This window comes from Schistocerca piceifrons, chromosome X (genome assembly GCF_021461385.2).
Source record: "Schistocerca piceifrons isolate TAMUIC-IGC-003096 chromosome X, iqSchPice1.1, whole genome shotgun sequence".
Lineage (NCBI taxonomy): Eukaryota > Metazoa > Arthropoda > Insecta > Orthoptera > Acrididae > Schistocerca > Schistocerca piceifrons.
This window is the reverse complement of record NC_060149.1, coordinates 153,299,307-153,323,123: the sequence shown is the minus strand read 5'-3', so window position 1 is coordinate 153,323,123 and position 23,817 is coordinate 153,299,307. Positions and strand designations below refer to the sequence as shown.

General features: G+C 41.8%; 1 protein-coding gene across 1 annotated transcript in view; it reads right to left on the bottom strand.

Annotated features, from left to right (window-relative positions):
- Nucleotides 1-23,817, bottom strand: part of LOC124721225 (ATP-dependent DNA helicase Q5-like) — a 309,692-nt gene that overhangs the window by 74,178 nt on the left and 211,697 nt on the right. The window contains exon 10 of the mRNA XM_047246081.1: nt 2,709-2,913. Coding sequence (XP_047102037.1) covers nt 2,709-2,913 — 205 coding nt within the window. The remainder of the gene's footprint in view (nt 1-2,708; nt 2,914-23,817) is intronic.

Sequence of the window (23,817 nt, the reverse complement as noted above, 5' to 3'; positions counted from 1 at the left end):
TTTCTTTCATTTTGCATTATAAAATGTAACCTTGCATTCAGTCTTTTCTCAGTGTCAGTGATGACAGACTTCTACTCTTCTTTGAGTCTGTATTTCTAACCTGGCTGACTAGCTGTCTGATTAGATTCTTCTATAGCAAAGATTAGCTTGCAGCTGTTCTTCACATTCATTTCTGTCCATTGTGTATAGAATATAACTGCTCACTGCAGTAACTTCAGTCAGCCAGAAGAATAATTTTTTTCCAAATTTTGTATGATCATCTTGTAAAACCACAGCAACCACAGTACTGATAAGCTCTGTTCAACTCAGTTCACTCCTCCCATAAACTTAGTGTATTCTTAAATAACAGTGGGTTTCAGGAACTGCACAGCTTGTTCCTTCCTATAAACAATGATCAATTGGGTTTGAGGACTAAAGAATGTGCACAGCATTGTCACTAACCTCTTGTCATGGAATGAACAAAACGCAATTTTCATCTCATTTTCATAGTCACACAACTCATTTTCAGCAAATTTCATCTTCCAGAATGAGATTTTCACTCTGCAGCGGAGTGTGCGGTGATATGAAACTTCCTGGCAGATTAAAACTGTGTGCCGGACCGAGACTCAAACTTGGGATCTTTGCCTTTCGCAGGCAAGTGCTCTACCAACTGAGCTACCCAAGCACGACTCACGCCCCGTCCTCACAGCTTTACTTCCACCAGTACTTCGCCTCCTATCTTCCAAACTTTACATTAGCTCTCCTGCGAACCTTACAGAACTAGCACTCCTGAAAGAAAGGATATTGCGGAGACATGGCTTAGCCACAGCCTGGGGGATGTTTCCAGAATGATATTTTCACTCTGCAGCGGAGTGTGCACTGATATGAAACTTCCTGGCAGATTAAAACTGTGTACCGGACCAAGACTCGAACTCGGGATCTTTGCCTTTCGCGGGCAAGTGCTCTACCAACTGATCCCAAGTTCGAGTCTTGGTCCGGCACACAGTTTTAATCTGCTAGGAAGTTTCATATCAGTGCACACTCTGCAGGAGAGTGAAAATCTCATTCTGCAAACATCCCCCAGGCTGTGGCTAAGCCATGTCTCTGCAATATCCTTTCTTTCAGGAGTGTTAGTTCTGCAAGGTTCGCAGGAGAGCTTCTGTAAAGTTTGGAAGGTAGGAGGCGAGGTACTGGCGGAAGTAAAGCTGTGAGGACGGGACACGAGTCGTGCTTGGGTAGCTCAGTTGGTAGAGCACTTGCCCGCGAAAGGCAAAGATCCCGAGTTCGAATCTCGGTCCGGCACACAGTTTTAATCTGCCAGGAAGTTTCAAGTTTCATCTTCTTGAAATTACATGGAAAATCCTGCCGAGAAAGCATAACTGTACCTATTAGATGAAATTTTATTTTGTGCAATTCCCCCCAAGTTAAGGGCTTGTGTAGAACCTGTCAGTAAAGATGTGATAGCCTGAACAATCTTCCAAAGCTAGCAACTGCTGTGCCAAGTGGATCACTATTTGGGATGCACAAGGTAAACCAGGATCAATTAGTGTAGTTGTCTTTCCATAACATGGAATGTGAGAAAAAACACAACCATTTTCTGAATCACACAGACAGAAAACTCGTAAACCCCATTCTCTAGGTGTCTTTGGATTGTAGCTCTTGAATTCTTCCTGTGAATGCTTCTGTGCTCTCTTCTATAACCACATTCTGCAAGTCACCCAATGTGGCGCTGAATGAAATAAGACTTCCACTTGGCAACTGAACCCGAATGGGACATCCCGGCCAACAATGCCATATGATCATTTCACTTTTTCTTTTTGGTACATAAAGTTCTTTGCATTTACTGTTGATGTACTCACTAATGTTCTTCACCTTGCTCCCTCTCATATGTTGACACCCTTGAATTGTGACAGGTGGAACTATATGCAGCATCCAAAATATTTGAAAAATGGAAATGAGAAAAAAACATCTTTCAAAAACAGAGTTCATTCTAGCCAGTTTTCTGCAAAATAATCAACTAATTCTGTCTTCAAACCCTAGGCCATGTTCAATATTACACCAACAAAAGCCTTCAATTCTTGTAATGAAACATCCCTCCACGAGTGCCACACTGAGTATTTTGTAAGTGGAGTGACTTTCTGTATTTTTTCTTTAGCATACATTTTTCTAGCATTCACAGTTCCACTAATAAAGTTGTCAGTGAAGAATAGACAGAAATTTTCAGGTTCAAATTCTGGCCCAACATCACAAGGAATGGTGAAACTTGGTTGTGTGATAGAAAAAGGAAACTTCGTGGGCTCTCTGTCACCATTGCGATAAACTTTCCAGGTATTTGCTACAGGTTCTCTCTCTTGTCCACTTTCCATTCCATCAGTGGATTCCAGTTCCCTAGAACCTACGTCACAGCACACAGAAGTTTCCTCCCTGTCACTTTCCTCACTAAATTCTCCTTCATCCGAGAAGTCTTTGAGAAGAGACATGGCCGTATCATCACTTGCACATTTTCTACCAACCATCATCCTACTAGAAACATGTGAATGCGACATGCTTTGAGTTGTTAGATCTTCGTATTAAGCTCTGCCATGAACCTAGCGAATCCCAACAATAGTTTGGCAGTGGAGCAGAAAGGGTTAACAAAGACAAAACACATCTGGGTGATTAAATACATTCAGTTACAGCATGCAAAATGCTTTTTTACTGATCAAAAACAAATTGCGTTTCAGACTTACCGATATTGTGAGGCCAGAAACCTTTGAAGACGTGTAATCCGAGGCTCGAACTCTCACACGTTCTGGTTTTACCTCATCGTCAGTAGAAGATGATTTTGAAGGCTTCCTCAGAGATAATTGCTCTTTAATAAATTTCAGATCATCATTCTTTCTTTTACTAGTATTATCATCACTGTCATCATCATTTCGATAGTCCTCCAGGTATCTAAATGGCAGAACAGATGTACAGCAATAAGTCTCTCCGATGCACTAAGATAGATGAGATCACGTTATTTACAAAAAGAAAACTGACAATCTTATTAGCGCCAATAAAAAATTCCAGACAGGTTTTTAGAAACAACTTATAGAACCAAGTGCAAGAAGGGAAGGAAAATAAACAAACGAAATAACAACAATATTCTTATATCCATGGAAACAATAGAATCTAAGAAACTGAGTAAATAAGGTCATTGATACAATAGACACAATATTATTCATCTATTGTGATGACTAAAAATCTGTGGCAGATGGTGATTGAAACCCTGATATCCTGGGCACTGTGTTATTACCACATTACGCATGGAGCAGCTCCTAATTGCTGAGTTTGGAAGAAATATTATAAGGGAAACAGCACTGCTATTAAAATTTCAATTCATCCTGGAGGTTTGGTGAAAAGATGTAACTAGTTAAGGTGACTTCATGGGTAAGTAGGAGATCCCAATTCAAATAATCTGTACTGTATACTGAAATAATGTGATTAGAGCATACATGTTGCCTTTATCAACACGACTAGCAAACACAGCAATGCTTCGCTGTTGCTAAATAGGTTGTTGTTGTTGTTGTTGTCATGGTCCTCAGTCCTGAGACTGGTTTGATACAGCTCTCCATGCTACTCTATCCTGTGCAAGCTTTTTCATCTCCCAGTACCTGCTGCAACCTACATCCTTCTGAATCTGTTTAGTGTACTCACCTCTTGGTCTCCCTCCAAGATTTTTACCCTCCACGCTGCCCTACAATACTAAATTGGTGATCCCTTGATGCCTCAGAACATGCGCTACCAACCGATCCCCTCTTCTAGTCAAGTTGTGCCACAAACTCCTCTTCTCCCCAATCCTATTCAATACCTCCTCATTAGTTATGTGATCTACCCATCTAATCTTCAGAATTCTTCTGTAGCACCACATTTCGAAAGCTTCTATTCTCTTCTCGTCCAAACTATTTATCGTCCATGTTTCACTTCCATACATGGCTACACTCCATACAAATACTTTCAGAAACGCCTTCCTAACACTTAAATCTATACTCGATGTCAACAAATTTTTCTTCTTCAGAAACCCTTTTCTTGCCATTGCCAGTCTACATTTTATATCCTCTCTGCTACAACCATCATCAGTTATTTTGCTCCCCAAATAGCAAAACTCCTTTACTACTTTAAGTGTCTCATTTCTCAATCTACTGCCCTCAGCATCATCTCAGTTAACTTTACTACATTCCATTATCCTCGTTGTGCTTTTGTTGATGTTCATCTTATATTCTCCTTTCAAGACACTGTCCACTCCGTTCAACTGCTCTTCCAAGTCTTTGTTGTCTCTGACAGGATTACAATGTCATCGGCGAACCTCAAAGTTTTTATTTCTTCTCCATGGATTTTAATACCTACTCCAAATTTTTATTTGTTTTCTTTACCGCTTGTTCAGTATACAGATTGATTAACATCGGAGAGAGGCTGCAACTGTGTCTCACTCCCTTCCCTACCACTGCTTCTCTTTTATGTCTCTCGACTCTTATAACTGCCATCTGGTTTCTGTACAGAGAGAGTATTACAATAAACAACATTGTCAACATTGTCAAAAGCTTTCTCTAAGTCAACAAATGCTAGAAACGTAGGTTTGCCTTTTCTTAATCTAGCTTCTAAGATAAGCCGTAGGGTCAGTATTGCCTCACGTGTTCCAACATTTCTACGGAATCCAAACTGATCTTCCCCAAGGTGGCTTCTACCAGTTTTTTCATTCGTCTGTAAAGAATTCGCGTTAGTATTTTGCAGCTGTGACTTATTAAACTGAAAGTTTGGTAATTTTCACATCTGTCAACATCTGCTCTCTTTGGGAGTGAATTATTTTATTCTTCTTGAAGTCTGATGCTATTTCGCCTGTCTCATATACACTCCTGGAAATTGAAATAAGAACACCGTGAATTCATTGTCCCAGGAAGGGGAAATTTTATTGACACATTCCTGGGGTCAGATACATCACATGATCACACTGACAGAACCACAGGCACATAGACACAGGCAACAGAGCATGCACAATGTCGGCACTAGTACAGTGTATATCCACCTTTCGCAGCAATGCAGGCTGCTATTCTCCCATGGAGACGATCGTAGAGATGCTGGATGTAGTCCTGTGGAACGGCTTGCCATGCCATTTCCACCTGGCGCCTCAGTTGGACCAGCGTTCGTGCTGGACGTGCAGACCGCGTGAGACGACGCTTCATCCAGTCCCAAACATGCTCAATGGGGGACAGATCCGGAGATCTTGCTGGCCAGGGTAGTTGACTTACACCTTCTAGAGCACGTTGGGTGGCACGGGATACATGCGGACGTGCATTGTCCTGTTGGAACAGCAAGTTCCCTTGCCGGTCTAGGAATGGTAGAACGATGGGTTCGATGACGGTTTGGATGTACCGTGCACTATTCAGTGTCCCCTCGACGATCACCAGTGGTGTACGGCCAGTGTAGGAGATCGCTCCCCACACCATGATGCCGGGTGTTGGCCCTGTGTGCCTCGGTCGTATGCAGTCCTGATTGTGGCGCTCACCTGCACGGCGCCAAACACGCATACGACCATCATTGGCATCAAGGCAGAAGCGACTCTCATCGCTGAAGACGACACGTCTCCATTCGTCCCTCCATTCACGCCTGTCGCGACACCACCGGAGGCGGGCTGCACGATGTTGGGGCGTGAGCGGAAGACGGCCTAACGGTGTGCGGGACCGTAGCCCAGCTTCATGGAGACGGTTGCGAATGGTCCTCGCCGATACCCCAGGAGCAACAGTGTCCCTAATTTGCTGGGAAGTGGCGGTGCGGTCCCCTACGGCACTACGTAGGATCCTACGGTCTTGGCGTGCATCCGTGCGTCGCTGCGGTCCGGTCCCAGGTCGACGGGCACGTGCACCTTCCGCCGACCACTGGCGACAACATCGATGTACTGTGGAGACCTCACGCCCCACGTGTTGAGCAATTCGGCGGTATGTCCACCCGGCCTCCCGCATGCCCACTATACGCCCTCGCTCAAAGTCCGTCAACTGCACATACGGTTCACGTCCACGCTGTCGCGGCATGCTACCAGTGTTAAAGACTGCGATGGAGCTCCGTATGCCACGGCAAACTGGCTGACACTGACGGCGGCGGTGCACAAATGCTGCGCAGCCATTCGACGGCCAACACCGCGGTTCCTGGTGTGTCCGCTGTGCCGGGCGTGTGATCATTGCTTGTACAGCCCTCTCGCAGTGTCCGGAGCAAGTATGGTGGGTCTGACACACCGGTGTCAATGTGTTCTTTTTTCCATTTCCAGGAGTGTATCTTGCTCACCAGATGGTAGAGTTTTGTCAGGACTAGCTCTCCCAAGGCTGTCAGTAGTTCTAATGGAATGTTGTCTAGACCCGGGGCCTTGTTTCGACTTAGGTCTTTCAGTGTTCTGTCAAACTCTTCACGCAGTATCATATCTCCCATTTCATCTTCATCTACATCCTCTTCCATTTCCATAATATTGCCATCAAGTACATCGTCGTCGTATAGACCCTCTTTATACTCCTTCCACCTTTCTGCTTTCCCTTCTTTGCTTAGAAACTGGGTTTCCATCTGAGTTCTTTATATTCATACTAGTGGTTCCCTTTTCTCCAAAGGTCTCTTTAATTTTCCTGTAGGCAGTATCTATCTTACCCCTAGTGAGATAAGCCTCTACATCCTTACATTTGTCCTCTAGCCATCCCTGCTTAACCATTTTGCACTTGCTGTCGATCGCATTTTTGAGACGTTTGTATTCCTTTTTGCCTGCTTTATTTACTGCATTTTTATATTTTCTCCTTTCATTAATTAAATTCAATATTTCTTCTGTTACCAAAGGATTTCTACTAGCCCTTGTCTTTTTACCTACTTGAACCTCTGCTACCTTCACTACTTCATCCTTCAAAGCCATCCATTCTTCTTCTACTGTATTTCTTTCCCCCATTCTTGTCAATTTTTCCCTTATGCTCTCCCCGAAACACTGTACAACCTCTGGTTTAGTCAGTTTATCCAGGTCCCATCTCTTTAAATTCCCACCTTTTTGCAGTTTATTCAGTTTTAATCTACAGTTCATAACCAATAGATTGTGGTCAGAGTCCACATCCGCCCCTGGAAATGTCTTAGAACTTAAAACCTGGTTCCTAAATCTCTGTCTTACCATTATCTAATCTATCTGAAACCTTTCAGTATCTCCAGCTTTCTTCCATGTATACAACCTTCTTTTATGATTCTTGAACCAAGTGTTAGCTATGATGAAGTTATGCTCTGTGCAAAATTCTACCAGGTGGCTTCCTCTTTCATTTCTTAGCCCCAATCCATAGTCACCTACTACGTTTCCTTCTCTTCCTTTTCCTACTATCGAATTCTAGTCACCCATGACTATTAAATTTTCATCTCCCTACACTATCTGAATAATTTCTTTTATCTCGACATACATTTCTTCAATTTCTTCGTCATCTGCAGAGCTAGTTGGCATATAAACTTGTACTACTGTAGTAGGCATGGGCTTTGTGTCTATCTTGACCACAATAATGCATTCACTATACTGTTTGTAGTAGCTTACCCGCACTCCTATTTTTTTTATTCATTATTAAACCTACTCCAGCATTACCCCTATTTGATTTTGTATCTATAACCCTGTATTCACCTGACCAAAAGTCTTGTTCCTCCTGCCACCGAACTTCAATAATTCCCACTATATCTAACTTTAACCTATCCATTTCCCTTTTTAAATTTTCTAACCTACCTGCCCGATTAAGGGATCTGACATTCCACGCTTCGATCCGTAGACACGTTTTCTTTCTCCTGATAACGACGTCCTTCTGAGCAGTCCTCGCCCAGAGATCCAAATGGGGGACTATTTTACCTCCGGAATATTTTACCCAAGAGGACGCCATCACCATTTAATCATACAGTAAAGCTGCATGCCGTCAGGAAAAATTACGGCCGTAGTTTCCCCTTGTGTTCAGCCGTTCGCAGTACCAGCACAGCAAGGCCATTTTGGTTAGTGTTACAAGGCTAGATCAGTCAATAATCCAGACTGTTGCCCCTCTTCAGGAACCACACATTTGTCTGGCCTCTCAACAGATACCACTCCATTGTGGTTGCACCTACGGTACGGCTATGTGTATCACTGAGGCTCGCAAGCCTCCCCACCCAGAGCAAGGTCTATGGTTAATTGAGGGGGGGGGGGGGGGGGGCTAAATAGGTATGGTATATTCATCTTCCTCCACACTCTGTTAATCTCCCCCCCTCCCTCTATGTCAATCTCCTCCTCTCCCTTTTTCTGTCCCTCACCTCTTCCCACCTTTCTCTGCCTCTCTCCTCTTTTCCACTCCCTATGTCCACCCCCTCCCTAATCCCCCCCTCTCTCTAACTATGAACCTTGTTTATTGGTGTTTCAAAGGAAACCTTGATTAAAAATTGAGGTCGCTTAAAATTAATGGGTAAATTGGTTGAGATCATTGGCGCTGCTGGATCTGAGGATGGTAGCTTCAACGACACTATTTTGCATTGTTTAATCTGTGAATGGATAAGATTAGAATGTTTCAGACGACTGATTTCATAATAGTATTCTAATTATAAGCTGATAAGCCATAAATAAAACTTTCTTGTTTTCTGTTAAAATCAACTGCAAGGAATAAAACAAAACAGCACATTCTTGTGCACAGTTAAAAAAAATTATATATAAGGAGAAAGAATTTATATAGGAGAAATAATATGTCTCATGGTTTAAGTCTCCTGATATGATCAGACTGTTAGAGAGAAAACTAAACACATTTTCACAAGACTTTTTTTCCTCACAGTCAGTTTTAATACAAAACCTCTACAGCATTGTTTAACAGAAATATGTAGCTTATATCTAAAGGTTTATTGGAGTGTTGTGCAAAAATTTGAAGTAAATTGATCAAGAACTACGACTTTTATAGTAGTATAGAATAGATACACGAGTCACTCCATCACATACATTTGTAGAATACCTGAAACAGACAATAGTTGTGCCTCTGCCAACGAAACATAATGTAGAAGACATAAAAATATAGACCATTTCGCTGCTGTCATCATTCTCAGAAACAATGCAATCAATTATGAAAAATATACTAAGGAATTCTATCACCAAATAAATAGCCCAATAAAACAACAGTTTGGAAATTTATATGGCTGACAAGTGTTTGATTTGACATTCTGTACTGAACAGCCGAGGTCCCACAACCATCTCTGAAAAGATGGACATAGGCATCATATCTAACAGATAGGGTATAGGCAACAAACTGTTGCCTCATCAGGAAAGAGGGAAGGAGAGGGGAAGACGAAAGGAAGTGGGTTTTAAGGGAGAGGGTAAGGAGTCATTCCAATCCCGGGAGCGGAAAGACTTACCTTAGGGGGAAAAAAGGACAGGTATACACTCGCACACACGCATATATCCATCCACACATACAGACACAAGCAGACATATTTAGTCTTTAAATATGTCTGCTTGTGTCTGTATGTGTGGATGGATATGTGCGTGTGTGCGAGTGTATACCTGTCCTTTTTTCCCCCTAAGGTAAGTCTTTTCGCTCCCGGGATTGGAATGACTCCTTACCCTCTCCCTTAAAACCCACTTCCTTTCGTCTTCCCCTCTCCTTCCCTCTTTCCTGATGAGGCAACAGTTTGTTGCGAAAGCTTGAATTTTGTGTGTATGTTTGTGTTTGTTTGTGTGTGTATCGACCTGCCAGCACTTTCGTTCGGTAAGTCACCTCATCTTTGTTTTTATATATAATTTTTCCCACGTGGAATGTTTCCTTCTATTATAAAGATAGGGTATAGGAGTACATATAACACAGTCGTCAAATAAGGATAAACTTTCAGTGAAACACTCTTCAGAACCGCAATACATTCATATAGGAATTCTTCAGGGTAGTATATTTGAACCAGCACTGTTCCTTATATGCGTCAATGACCTGTCCAATAGTCGCAGTCATAGGGAGGACAAAAAAAAGCTCTCTTTCCTCAGGAAAGCAATATTGTAATCACTCATAAAGCAAGAAAACTTCCAAAGAAAGCAAAAGAAACCATCAAGGAAGTCAACAATTGGTCAATATACAATAAATTAAAATTGCATGTATAGAAAATAAATGACCTGAATTTCAGTTTGAAGAGGGAAAATGACACTCTTAAATTAAACGTCGATCAGATTGTGCGAAAAACACAAAGTTTTTAGGAAAAAATGTTGATTTTCAATTGAAGTGATGTGAACATACAGAGCTAGCAGACACAATGTCATTATACAGGTCATTACAGTCTCCTATCATCAGTGTGTAACAGCTGGTGCCTTTTAGTTACATGCTTTTCGTATGTACACTCAGTTCTTAGTTATGGATTATTTATTTATTTATTTTCTTCTTTTTCTTCTTTTGTTTCACCCTCTTTGGGGTACGCTGGATCAGTCATTTCTTTGTGCGTTGTTCTTTTCTTAGGGCCCAGTATTTCTTCATTCTTTCTGATCTTCTTCTCCTCTCTTCTTCCGAGATGAAGGATTTGGACTTTTGTGTGGATTTGTCTTGGAACCTTATGTTTTCATCTTTAGTAATTAACTTAGCAGTTCGATCAATAAGTGAATTTTCTGAAATATTTAATTCCACTAGGTCTTTCTCAGTTTCTTTAAACCAGTTGGGCTTTGTTTTTCAGTTACAGAAGAAGTCAAAGATTTGTTTAGTTAATCTGTTGGAATTCATTCTGAGAAGATGACAATAAAAATTTATTCTCCTTTTTCGCATAGAATCTGAAAGTTTTTCAATTTTCTTGTAGAGAGTTTCATTTTTGACGTATATAATCTTATTGTCTTGAAATTTTGGCCCAATGATTTTTCTTAAAATTTTTCTTTCCTTTACCTCAAGTTTCTCCATTTGGCCTTTGAAATTCATGTTAAGTGTTTCTGCTGCATACAGTGCTTCTGGCTTAATCACTGTCTTGTAATGTGTAATTTTGGACCCCCATGAATGGGATTTTTTGTTGTATGTATTTTTTGTTAGTTGGAAGGCCAATTCAAGTTTATTTTTTCTGGATTCCATTGCTTTGCTTTCCCCAGCATTCCAACTAATCCATTCTCCAAGATATCTGAATTCTTTTACTATTTCAATCTTCTGTTCGTGAACTTTGAGGTATTTACATGAGTGCTTGATGTTTGTCAATATCTTAGTTTTTTCAAAGGAGATGTGAAGACCAATTTTAGCTGCTTGTTTCTTTAGTTCAAGGATTTGCACCCATGCTTCTTCCATTGTTTCAGCAAACAGGGCCATATCATCCGCAAAAGCAATGCAATTTACTTTAAGGTGGTTCTTTTTGCAACCCAGTCTTATACCACTCTTAATATTTGTGTTCCATTCTCTGACTACTTTCTCAAGCGCACAATTGAACAGCAGTGGTGAGAGCCCATTGCCCTGTCGCACTCCCATTTTTATTTCAAAGGGTTCCGATAGTTTGCCCATAAATTTAACTTTCAAAAATGTACACTCCTGGAAATGGAAAAAAGAACACATTGACACCGTTGTGTCAGACCGACCATACTTGCTCCGGACACTGCGAGAGGGCTGTACAAGCAATGATCACACGCACGGCACAGCGGACACACCAGGAACCGCGGTGTTGGCCGTCGAATGGCGCTAGCTGCGCAGCATTTGTGCACCGCCGCCGTCAGTGTCAGCCAGTTTGCCGTGGCATACGGAGCTCCATCGCAGTCTTTAACACTGGTAGCATGCCGCGACAGCGTGGACGTGAACCGTATGTGCAGTTGACGGACTTTGAGCGAGGGCGTATAGTGGGCATGCGGGAGGCCGGGTGGACGTACCGCCGAATTGCTCAACACGTGGGGCGTGAGGTCTCCACAGTACATCGATGTTGTCGCCAGTGGTCGGCGGAAGGTGCACGTGCCCGTCGACCTGGGACCGGACCGCAGCGACGCACGGATGCACGCCAAGACCATAGGATCCTACGCAGTGCCGTAGGAGACCGCACAGGCACTTCCCAGCAAATTAGGGACACTGTTGCTCCTGGGGTATCGGCGAGGACCATTCGCAACCGTCTCCATGAAACTGGGCTACGGTCCCGCACACCGTTAGGCCGTCTTCCGCTCACGCCCCAACATCGTGCAGCCCGCCTCCAGTGGTGTCGCGACAGGCGTGAATGGAGGGACGAATGGAGACGTGTCGTCTTCAGCGATGAGAGTCGCTTCTGCCTTGATGCCAATGATGGTCGTATGCGTGTTTGGCGCCGTGCAGGTGAGCGCCACAATCAGGACTGCATACGACCGAGGCACACAGGGCCAACACCCGGCATCATGGTGTGGGGAGCGATCTCCTACACTGGCCGTACACCACTGGTGATCGTCGAGGGGACACTGAATAGTGCACGGTACATCCAAACCGTCATCGAACCCATCGTTCTACCATTCCTAGACCGGCAAGGGAACTTGCTGTTCCAACAGGACAATGCACGTCCGCATGTATCCCGTGCCACCCAACGTGCTCTAGAAGGTGTAAGTCAACTACCCTGGCCAGCAAGATCTCCGGATCTGTCCCCCATTGAGCATGTTTGGGACTGGATGAAGCGTCGTCTCACGCGGTCTGCACGTCCAGCACGAACGCTGGTCCAACGGAGGCGCCAGGTGGAAATGGCATGGCAAGCCGTTCCACAGGACTACATCCAGCAGCTCTACGATCGTCTCCATGGGAGAATAGCAGCCTGCATTGCTGCGAAAGGTGGATATACACTGAACTAGTGCCGACATTGTGCATGCTCTGTTGCCTGTGTCTATGTGCCTGTGGTTCTGTCAGTGTGATCATGTGATGTATCTGACCCCAGGAATGTGTCAATAAAGTTTCCCCTTCCTGGGACAATGAATTCACGGTGTTCTTATTTCAATTTCCAGGAGTGTATTTGTAAGGGTCGCTTTTATAATATTAGTTGTTTTCTTATCCAAACCCATTTCTTCCAGGACTGATAACAGAGATTCTCTATCAATCGAATCATATGCTTTTTTGAAATCAATGAAGGAGATTACGTAGTCTTTGCCCTTGATTTTTGGTATGCCATAATGTTATTTATTTTATTTATTTATTTATTTTTATGAGGGGGGGGGGGGAGGGAGGATGGGAGACAGAGGCCAAATTATGAACACAGTTATCAAACTACAGAAAAGCGAGAGAATAATAACCAAAAATAGGAGTGCACAAACAGCTCTATCGATGACCATACAACAAGATCCAGTTAGAAGTTATATTTTCCAAGGAAGAATACACAAGAAACTTGAAACAGCATTTTCTACCAGGAAATAAAATTGCACAATAAATTGCCCTAAGGAGATTAAAGACATTACTGAAACAAACTTATCTGAAAAGGATAGTAGAAAATATTCATTTAGTGATACATTCTCAACATTGAAGGATTATTTAGATAAGCAGTGTGTGAGTTTGGTGAAAATTGTGACACAAATAAATAATAATGAAATACCTTTGTCATTTAACAACACACTTTCATTCTATTGAGTGGTAGCTCATTCTGTATATCTCACTTGTGCTGTTTCTTCGTCAAAGTTATGTTGGGGAGACAATTACTTTAGATTAGTGTCTTCTCTAAAGGCTCCTTGAATTCTGCGTGAAGCGCATTTATCTTTAATATGAAATTGATGTTGATGTACTCCAACATAACTGGCAGACACAGAATGTCAGCAATTTAACAGACATGTTGGGTACTTATTTCCCAGTTAATCAATGCTGTAACAGGTCCAGCATTTCACTCATAGGTTGTATCACCAGCTCGGGTGCAACCTCAAAACTCATGCACAGCACGTACATTTCTAGCTGGTTGCAGCATTACCAATGTGGAACAAGTGGCAGCAATCGACAGTCGGGTTCGCAGTAGTGCTAGATTATGCGCACCCATTACTCACCCAGCCATGGCTGCGGAGAGTTCTTTTCCATAGAGACACTGCATATTTTGTGGTCTTTCACTTAACTTGTAGGAAGTGATGCACCAACATCAACTGACAGGTGAATACTCATAATAGCACAAACAGAACCTAGGTACAGCCAAATGAAATTCTACAAAACATTAACTGCCAAGATTTGTTTGCTACTCTGCTTTTACTATACAATAATTCACATTCTTTCAGCCATCAAATCTTACTTTTGAATCTCACGAGTAACATGGTAACAACTGCTTTCATAAACTATATTGATTACATCCTCCCCTCACGAACCATGGACCTTGCCATTGGTGGGGAGGCTTGCGTGCCTCAGCAATACAAATGGCTGTACCGTAGGTGCAACCACAACGGAGGGGTATCTGTTGAGATGCCAGACAACTGTGTGGTTCCTGAAGAGGGGCAGCAGCCTTTTCAGTAGTTGCAGGGGCAACAGTCTGAATGATTGACTGATCTGGCCTTGTAACACTAACCAAAATGGCCTTGCTGTGCTGGTACTGCGAACGGCTGAAAGCAAGGGGAAACTACAGCTGTAATTTTTCCCGAGGGCATACAGCTTTACTGTATGATTAAATGGTGATGGCGTCCTCTTGGGTAAAATATTCCGGAGGTAAAATAGTCCCCCATTTGGATCTCTGGGCGAGGACTACTCAGGAGGACGTCGTTATCAGGAGAAAGAAAACGTGTTCCATGGATCAAAGTGTGGAATGTCTGATCCCTTAATCGGGCAGGTAGGTTAGAAAATTTAAAAAGGGAAATGGATAGGTTAAAGTTAGATATAGTGGGAATTAGTGAAGTTCGGTGGCAGGAGGAACAAGACTTTTGGTCAGGTGAATACAGGGTTATAGATACAACATCAAATAGGGGTAATGCTGGAGTAGGTTTAATAATGAATAAAAAAATAGGAGTGTGGGTAAGCTACTACAAACAGCATAGTGAACGCATTATTGTGGCCAAGATGGACACAAAGCCCATTCCTACTACAGTAGTACAAGTTTATATGCCAACTAGCTCTGCAGATGACAAAGAAATTGAAGAAATGTATGACGAGATAAAAGAAATTATTCAGATAGTGTAGGGAGATGAAAATTTAATAGTCATGGGTGACTGGAATTCGATAGTAGGAAAAGGAAGAGAAGGAAACGTAGTAGATGAATATGGATTGGGGGAAAGAAATGAAAGAGGAAGCCGCCTGGTAGAATTTTGCACAGAGCATAACTTCATCATAGCTAACACTTGGTTCAAGAATCATAAAAGAAGGTTGTATACATGGAAGAAGCCTGGAGATACTAGAAGGTATCAGTTAGATTATATAATGGTAAGACAGAGATTTAGGAACCAGGTTTTAAGTTCTAAGACATTTCCAGGGGCAGATGTGGACTCTGACCACAATCTATTGGTTATGAACTGTAGATTAAAACTGAATAAACTGCAAAAAGGTGGGAATTTAAAGAGATGGGACCTGGATAAACTGACTAAACCAGAGGTTGTACAGAGTTTCAGGAAGAGCATAAGGGAAAAATTGACAAGAATGGGGGAAAGAAATACAGTAGAAGAAGAATTGATAGCTTTGAGGGATGAAGTAGTGACGGCAGCAGAGGATCAAGTAGGTAAAAAGACAAGGGCTAGTAGAAATCCTTGGGTGACAGAAGAAATATTGAATTTAATTGATGAAAGGAGAAAATATAAAAATGCAATAAATGAAGCAGGCAAAAAGGAATACAAACGTCTCAAAAATGAGATTGACAGAAAGTGCAAAATGGCTAAGCAGGGATGGCTAGAGGACAAATGTGAGGATGTAAAGGCTTATCTCACTAGGGGTAAGATATATAATGCCTACAGGAAAATTAAAGAGACCTTTGGAGAAAAGGGAACCACTAGTATGAATATAAAGAGCTCAGATGGAAACCCAGTTCTAAGCAAAGAAGGGAAAGCAGAATCGCGGAAGGAGTATAAAGAGGGTCTATATAACGACGATGCACTTGAGGGCAACATTATGGAAATGGAAGAGGATGTAGATGAAGATGAAATGGGAGTTACGATACTGCGTGAAGAGTTTGACAGAGTACTGAAAGACCTAAGTCAAAACAAGGCCCCGGGAGTAGACAACATTCCATTAGAACTACTGACAGCCTTGGGAGAGCCAGTCCTGACAAAACTCTACCACCTGGTGAGCAAGATATATGAGACAGGCGAAACACCATCAGACTTCAAGAAGAATATAATAATTCCAATCCCAAAGAAAGCAGGGGATGACAGATGTGAAAATCACCAAACTATCAGTTTAATAAGTGACAGCTGCAAAATACTAACACGAATGCTTTACAGACGAATGGAAAAACTGGTAGAAGCAGACCTCGGGGAAGATCAGTTTGGATTCCGTAGTAATATTGCAACACGTGAGGCAATACTGACCTTACGACTCACCTTAGAAGCTAGATTAAGGAAAGGCAAATCTATGTTTCTAGCATTTGTAGACTTAGAGAAAGCTTCTGACAATGTTGACTGGAATACTCTCTTTCAAATTCTGAAGGTACAAGGGGTAAAATACAGGGAGCGAAAGGCTATTTACAATTTATGCAGAAACCAGATGGCAGTTATAAGAGTTGAGGGACATGAAAGGGAAGCAGTGATTGGGAAGGGAGTGAGACAGTGTTGTAGCCATCCCCGTTGTTATTCAATCTGTATATTGGACAAGCGGTAAAGAAAACAAATAAAAATTTGGAGTAGGTATTAAAATCCATGGAGAAGAAATAAAAACTTTGATGTTCACCGATGACATTGTAATTCTGTCAGAGACAGCAAATGTCTTAGCAGAGCAGTTGAACGAAATGAATAGTGTCTCGGAAGGAGGATATAAGATGAACATCAACAAAAGCAAAACGATGATAATGGAGTGTAGTCGAATTAAGTCGGGTGATGCTGAGGGCATTAGATTAGGAAATGAGACACTTAAAGTAGTAAAGGAGTTTTGCTATTTGGGGAGCAAAATAACTGATGATGGTCGAAGCAGAGAGGCTATAAATGTAGACTGGCAATGGCAAGGAAAGCGTTTCTGAAGAAGAGAAATTTGTTAACATCGAGTATAGATTTAAGTTTCAGAAAGTCGTTTCTGAAAGTATTTGTTTGGAGCGTAGCCATGTATGGAAGTGAAACATGGATGATAAGTAGTTTGGACAAGAAGAGAATAGAAGCTCTCGAAATGTGGTGCTACAGAAAAATGCTGAAGATTAGACGGGTAGATCACATAACTAATGAGGAAGTATTGAATAGGATTGGGGAGAAGAGGAGTTTGTGGCACAACTTGACTAGAAGAAGGGATCGGTTGGTAGGACATGTTCTGAGGCATCAAGGGATCACCAATTTAGTATTGGAGGGCAGCGTGGAGGGTAAAAATCGTAGAGGGAGACCAAGAGATGAATACACTAAGCAGATTCAGAAGGATGTAGGTTGCAGTAGGTACTGGGAGATGAAGAAGCTTGCACAGGATAGAGTAGCATGGAGAGCTGCATCAAACCAGTCTCAGGACTGAAGACCACCACAACAACAACAACAACAACATTGATAACATCCAGGTATTGAGATTATGGCCTTTGTAGCTGATCTACTTGAAAAGTCTCAGGATGATTCTGTATGGAGCTCATGTGTTGTAACATGTCTCACTAAATTTTATGCATCCAAGAGACTTGTTCTTAGTTATCCATAAGGAGCAGAGCTCCATCCCAGTGTACCTACCACTTCAGAAAATGCTGTTAGGTATACAGGGTGAGTCACTGACTATTGCCCCCAAGAATAACTCTGAAACTATGACAGGAGTTGAAAAGTTTGTGGGACAAAAGTTGCACGGGACAACGGGGGCCATAATATGTCGTCGGTTTTTTGTTGCTATGTGGGCTTGCATCAGCGATATGATGGTCATCTTTGTTTTTTTATGGGATGCTATAGTTTGGTACTTATTTTCTGATAGCAGCTATCGAGATGAATCCAAGGTCACAAAGGTGGCATGAACATCAAATTACCAAAAGTGTTTGAAGTGATGACCATTGGTATCAATGCAGTGCTGCAATCTTCTTATCATGGATTGAGTGGTATTCCTAATCACTTCGGCACTTTTTGAAGCACATGCTCTGACAATTCTCTCTCGTGTATCATGCAAATAGTAAATATTCACCAAATACGGCATATCCATCTAATGTACCATTGACATGTAAACACCGTTTGATGGTTTCGCAATACAACACTAATAGGAACAGTAAGACTAGTATCGTCAAATCAAGAGAATGTGAATGATGTGTTCCTTCTAAGAACAAGTCGATACACTTCTCATTTGTGGAGAATGGCAATGAAATTCAATAAGAGCTAGAGGTTTATACACTGAAAGATATCCTCAACGTACTTGCCCTACACATCGTACATTTAAATATGTGTATGATAAATTGAGCACAACTGGATCTTTAATGCATCGGAAACATATCCCGCAAAGGAACGTTACTAATGAGGAAACAGAAATTGGTACTCTCCACTGTGGTTCAAGACCCTTATGTCAGTTCACGTCAAATCGCAAGGGAATCTGGCATGAGCCAGAGTAGTGTTGTTCATGTTCATGTTCTGCTTCACCAAAAATATCATCCTTACCATATCAGTCTCCACCACAAACTAACTTGCATGGATTGTATGCGTCACATTGAATTCTGCCGATGGGCTCAACTTCAGATTCAGAGGGTTGGCACATTTATTAATTTCATTTTATTTACTGATGAGACTACATTCACGAACCGTGGAAATGTTAACTTGCATAACATGCATTATTGGGCAACTGAAAATCTGTGTTGGCTGCGGCAAGTTGCACACTAAAAATGTATGGCGTGGGAGTCAGGAGGACAGAATTATAGGCCCCTATTTCATTGAAGGAAATCTTCATGGTAGGAAGTACACCACATTCCTGGAAGAAATATAAGTTCTGTTATTGGAAGAAATACTTTTAGGAACAAGGAACAGAATGTGGTATCGACACGATGGGTGTCCGGCACATGTTTTGCTGATGGTGAGAAATGAGTTGCAGAGACAATTTCCAAATCAGTGGATTGGATGCAGAGGAGATATGTCGTGACCAGCACATTTGCCAAACTTGATGCCTCTGGATTTTTTCTGATTGGGATTCGTAAAAGACATTGTTTATAAATATGTTGCAACTACATCTGAAGATATGCGAGAGAGAATTGTCAGAGCATGTGCTTCAATAAGTGCCGATGTGATAAGGAATACCACTCAATCCATGATAGGAAGATTGCAGCACTTCATTGATAACAATGATCATCACTCTGAACACCATCTGTAAATGGACATTCATGCCACTTTCGTGACCTTAATTGACCTTCAAAGACCTTACTGTTACAAATCACTGGATTCGTCTCGATAGCTGCTATCAGAAAGTAAGTACCAAACTATAGCATCCCATTTAAAAAAAAAGTTGACCTTCATATCTTTGAAGTGACCCCACGTAGCAACAAAAAACCAATGTCATATTTGGCCCCCGTTGTCCCATGCAACTTTTTTTTGTCTCACAAACTTTTCACCTCCTGTCATACTTTCGGAGTTATTCTTGGTGGCAATAGTTAGTGACTCACTCCGTATACAAAACATATTATCCAGTGCTGTTTACTTTTGGCATCACTCAGGGAGGATGAGGTCAGAGGTGGAAAGCATAAATAGTGTCATGAGTGTTTGTTATTAACTGTAGGGACTGCTACCAGGTGGATAACAAATGATTTTCCAGAATGAATTTTCATTCTGCAGCAGTGTGTGTACCTATTTGAAACTTCCCAGCAGATTAAAACTGTGTGCCACATGAGGAGTCAAACCTGAGACCATGGGCTTTCATGGGCAAGTGCTGCTGCTGTTGTTGTTGTTGTTGTTGTTGTTGTGGTGGTGGTCTTCAGTCCTGAGACTGGTTTGATGCAGCTCTCCATGCTACTCTATCCTGTGCAAGCTTCTTCATCTCCCAGTACCTGCTGCAACCTGCATCCTTCTGTATCTGTTTAGTGTATTCATCTCTTGGTCTCCCTCTACGATTTTTACCCTCCATGCTGTCCTCCAATTGGTGATCCCCCCGATGCCTCAGAACATGTCATACCAACCGATCCCTTCTTCTAGTCAAGTTGTGCCACAAACTTGTCTTCTCCCCAATCCTATTCAGTACCTCCTCATTAGTTATATGATCTACCCATCTAATCTTCAGCATTCTTCTGTAGCATCACATTTTGAAAGCTTCTATTCTCTTCTTGTCCAAACTAGTTATTGTCCATGTTTCACTTCCATACATGGCTATGCTTCAAACAAATACTTCCAGAAACGACTTTCTGACACTTAAATCTATACTCGATGTTAACAAATTTCTCTTCTTCAGAAACGCTTTCCTTGCCATTGCCAGTCTACATTTACAGCCTCTCTGCTTCGACCATCATCAGTTATTTTGCTCCCCAAATAGCAAAACTCCTTTACTACTTTAAGTGTCTCATTTCCTAATCTAATTCCCTCAGCATCATCCGACTTAATTCGACTACATTCCATTATCCTCGTTTTGCTTTTGTTGATGTTCATCTTATATCCTCCTTTCAAGACACTATCCATTCCGTTCAACTGCTCTGCTAAGTCATTTGCTGTCTCTGACAGAATTACAATGTCATCGGCGAACCTCAAAGTTTTTATTTCTTCTCCATGGACTTTAATACCCACTCCAAATTTTTCTTTTGTTGCCTTCACTGCTTGCTCAATATACAGATTGAAGAACATCGGGAATAGGCTACAACCCTGTCTCACTCCCTTCCCAATCACTGCTTCCCTTTCATGTCCCTCGACTCTTATAACTGCCATCTGGTTTCTGTACAAATTGTAAATTGCGTTTCGCTCCCTGTATTTTACCCCTTGTACCTTCAGAATTTGAAAGAGAGTATTCCAGTCAACATTGTCAAAAGCTTTCTCTAAGTCTACAAATGCTAGAAACGTAGGTTTGCCTTTCCTTAATCTAGCTTCTAAGATAAGTCGTAGGGTCAGTATTGCCTCACGTGTTCCAATATTTCTACGGAATCCAAACTGATCTTCCCCGAGGTCGGCTTCTACCCGTTTTTCCATTCGTCTGTAAAGAATTTGCGTTAGTATTTTGCGTCTGTGACTTATTAAACTGATTGTTCAGTAATTTTGACATTTGTCAGCACTTGCTTTCTTTGGGATTGGAATTATTATATTCTTCTTGAAGTCTGAGGGTATTTCACCTGTCTCATACATCTTGCTCACCAGATAGTAGAGTTTTGTCAGGACTGGCAAGTGCTATGCTGACTGAACTATCCAAGCATGACTTATTACCACCCTCATAGCTTCACTTCTGCCATCACCTCTCTCCTGCATTCTCAACCTCACAGAACTTTTTCTGTATACCTTGCTAGACAAGCTCCCCTGAAAGGAAGAAAGGAGAGAGCTACTGGTGGAAGTGAAGTCATGTTAACTAATGTAGTCGCGATTTCTTAAGTGTCAAATTTTTGCACCAACTGTGTCAGCCTTTAGTGTGCCTATGTTGGGCAATTTGTTGAACTCATGCATACTTGATTTGTTTTATTGCAACATGTAAAATAACTGTGGTTTTCTCTCAGTTGTTTTAAAGTATCAGAAGTAACTTAGCATAAGGCATGGACACACTGGTGAATTGTAAAAGTAGCTGTCTGAAATGTTTTACCCTAGGCAGGTATGATAGAGCCAGTGTCACTTTCCTATACAGCTGGATAAAGGCAGTATCAGGTGTAAACTCAGCAAACTATTGCATTTATTGGGCACTTGTATGTTATTTACTTTAATTACTAAGGATTCTGATTTTCTTGTGAAATGACAAGCAGAGCAAATCTTTTGACTTCAAAATATTATGTAATTGGATGTCACTCAAAGTTCAGCTCAAATAACTGAATTTTTTCTTAGTTCTGATTACAATTTTGAACTTAAAGTGTGCAATTCTTTCATAAAGCAAATTTTAGTTACTGTTTACATTGTCTGTTTTAAGGGCCAAAGCCCATTGCATTTTCTTAAAATTTTGAAACTTAGTATGTTTCAGTTTATTACTAATGATACTATAGAACTGTTTGTCAAGTACCAATGTATGCAAACTGACTTGGCTGTCTGTTAAATAAATGTTATATAGGAGGGCTCAGTGGCTTACAATCAAGGATCCTTGTATCTAAGTTTAACCTCCTCCAATGTCACATAATCCCATCCCTAATATCAAACCTACCAAATGGTAGACAAACCTACCAAATGGTAGAAATAAGCATGGTTATTACTGGGCAAAAGCACACACTGGTACTGAGCAGTTATTGTTTATAGGCTGAGTAGTTATAGTCTTGCACCCTTTCTTCATACTAGTCATTATAGTTTTCCTTGTGCTTGCAGAATCGTGTTGACTATTGACACGAGAACTGTCCTGGAACTGAAGTATTTAGGGGATGACTGTTTACAGTGTGAATTAAGAATTCAAGGCAAATCTGAAGAGTGCAGAGTGGCTGCATTGTGTCGGCGGCTGCAGGGTGCCTTGGACAGGCTGGTGAACATCACAACACATCACAGGCAGTCTGGGAGGTGAGTACTGCATGTGCTGCAGGTTATTCCTTACTTGGTGTTATTCAGGAAGGAGCTGCTTTGTTGGATGGTATCTCCCCCTCTCGCACTCAGGCAATGAGTTTGCACACTCTGGTAGATCAGACTGCCAATAGAGTTAAGGATATACATGCAGTTAACAAGAAGCCTAAGTTCATACCTGATATATCAGAGTTAAAGGACAAAATTCTTTTGGTGCAATGACATATATCCCTTCTTAAATGGCAGGATGGAGAGAAAGAGGGGAGACTCAAGAACTAGGGTGTACGGAGGAGCCTAGTAAGTGAACAGATGTATGTTATCAGTTTAGTAAGCTTCAAAACCCCATTTTTCCTGTTATCCAAAGCATCCACATTTTGTCAGTTAGTGATATCAACCACATAACAAAGGTGTTACGGTTAACTTTAAGGCTTCAAAACCAGGCCAAGGCCTTGCAGATACTGCACAAAGTGGTATGTCAAGTTATTTACCCTCTTGTCGAGGGGCATTTAAGTAAGTTAATAGTTGAAGTTTTGCGAAGTGGTGGTTCCCTCAGTGCGCTCTATGAGAGGAGTCTGTTTTGTGCTTGGGAGTACGTAGACATAAGGACCTAATTAATGAATACCTTTACATGGAGCAAGTTTCTCATGAGACACTAGCTGAAATGAAATAAAATGTCATGTGGCTAGGGCCTCTCATCGGGTAGACCGGTCGCCTAGTGCAAGAGTCTTTTGAGTTGACACCACTTCAGCAACTTGCGCATCAATGGGGATATGATGATGATGATGACGATGACACAACACCCAGTCCCTGAGCGGAGAACCTCCGACCAGCCGGGAATCGAAACTGGGCCCCTTAGAATGGCATTTCTAGCTGATTACATTAAACATGTGTGAGTGGCCAGGGTTCATTGTGGGTAGATTTGCAGAAAGCGAGGCAAGTACTGCATCTGACGCAGGCTATTCCTTAATTGGTGTTATTCAGGAAGGAGCTGCTTTGTTGGATGGGGATGCGACCATAAGATCATTCATGTGTAATGTTTACAGGTAATCTGCATTCATTTTCCTATCTAGACAAAATGGCAACCAGTGTTAAAATTGTCGGACACAAGGACGAGAAACAGAGTGGTGGTGCGCCACACACTGGTTTGAATTATAAAAGGAACTTGCTGAGTCAAGTGCAAAACGGGACATGCGGCATGGGTTTTTCTGTGTGGGAGTGGGCAGCTTTTGGCTAGAGATTGCAAAGAACCATTAGAGTGACTTCTG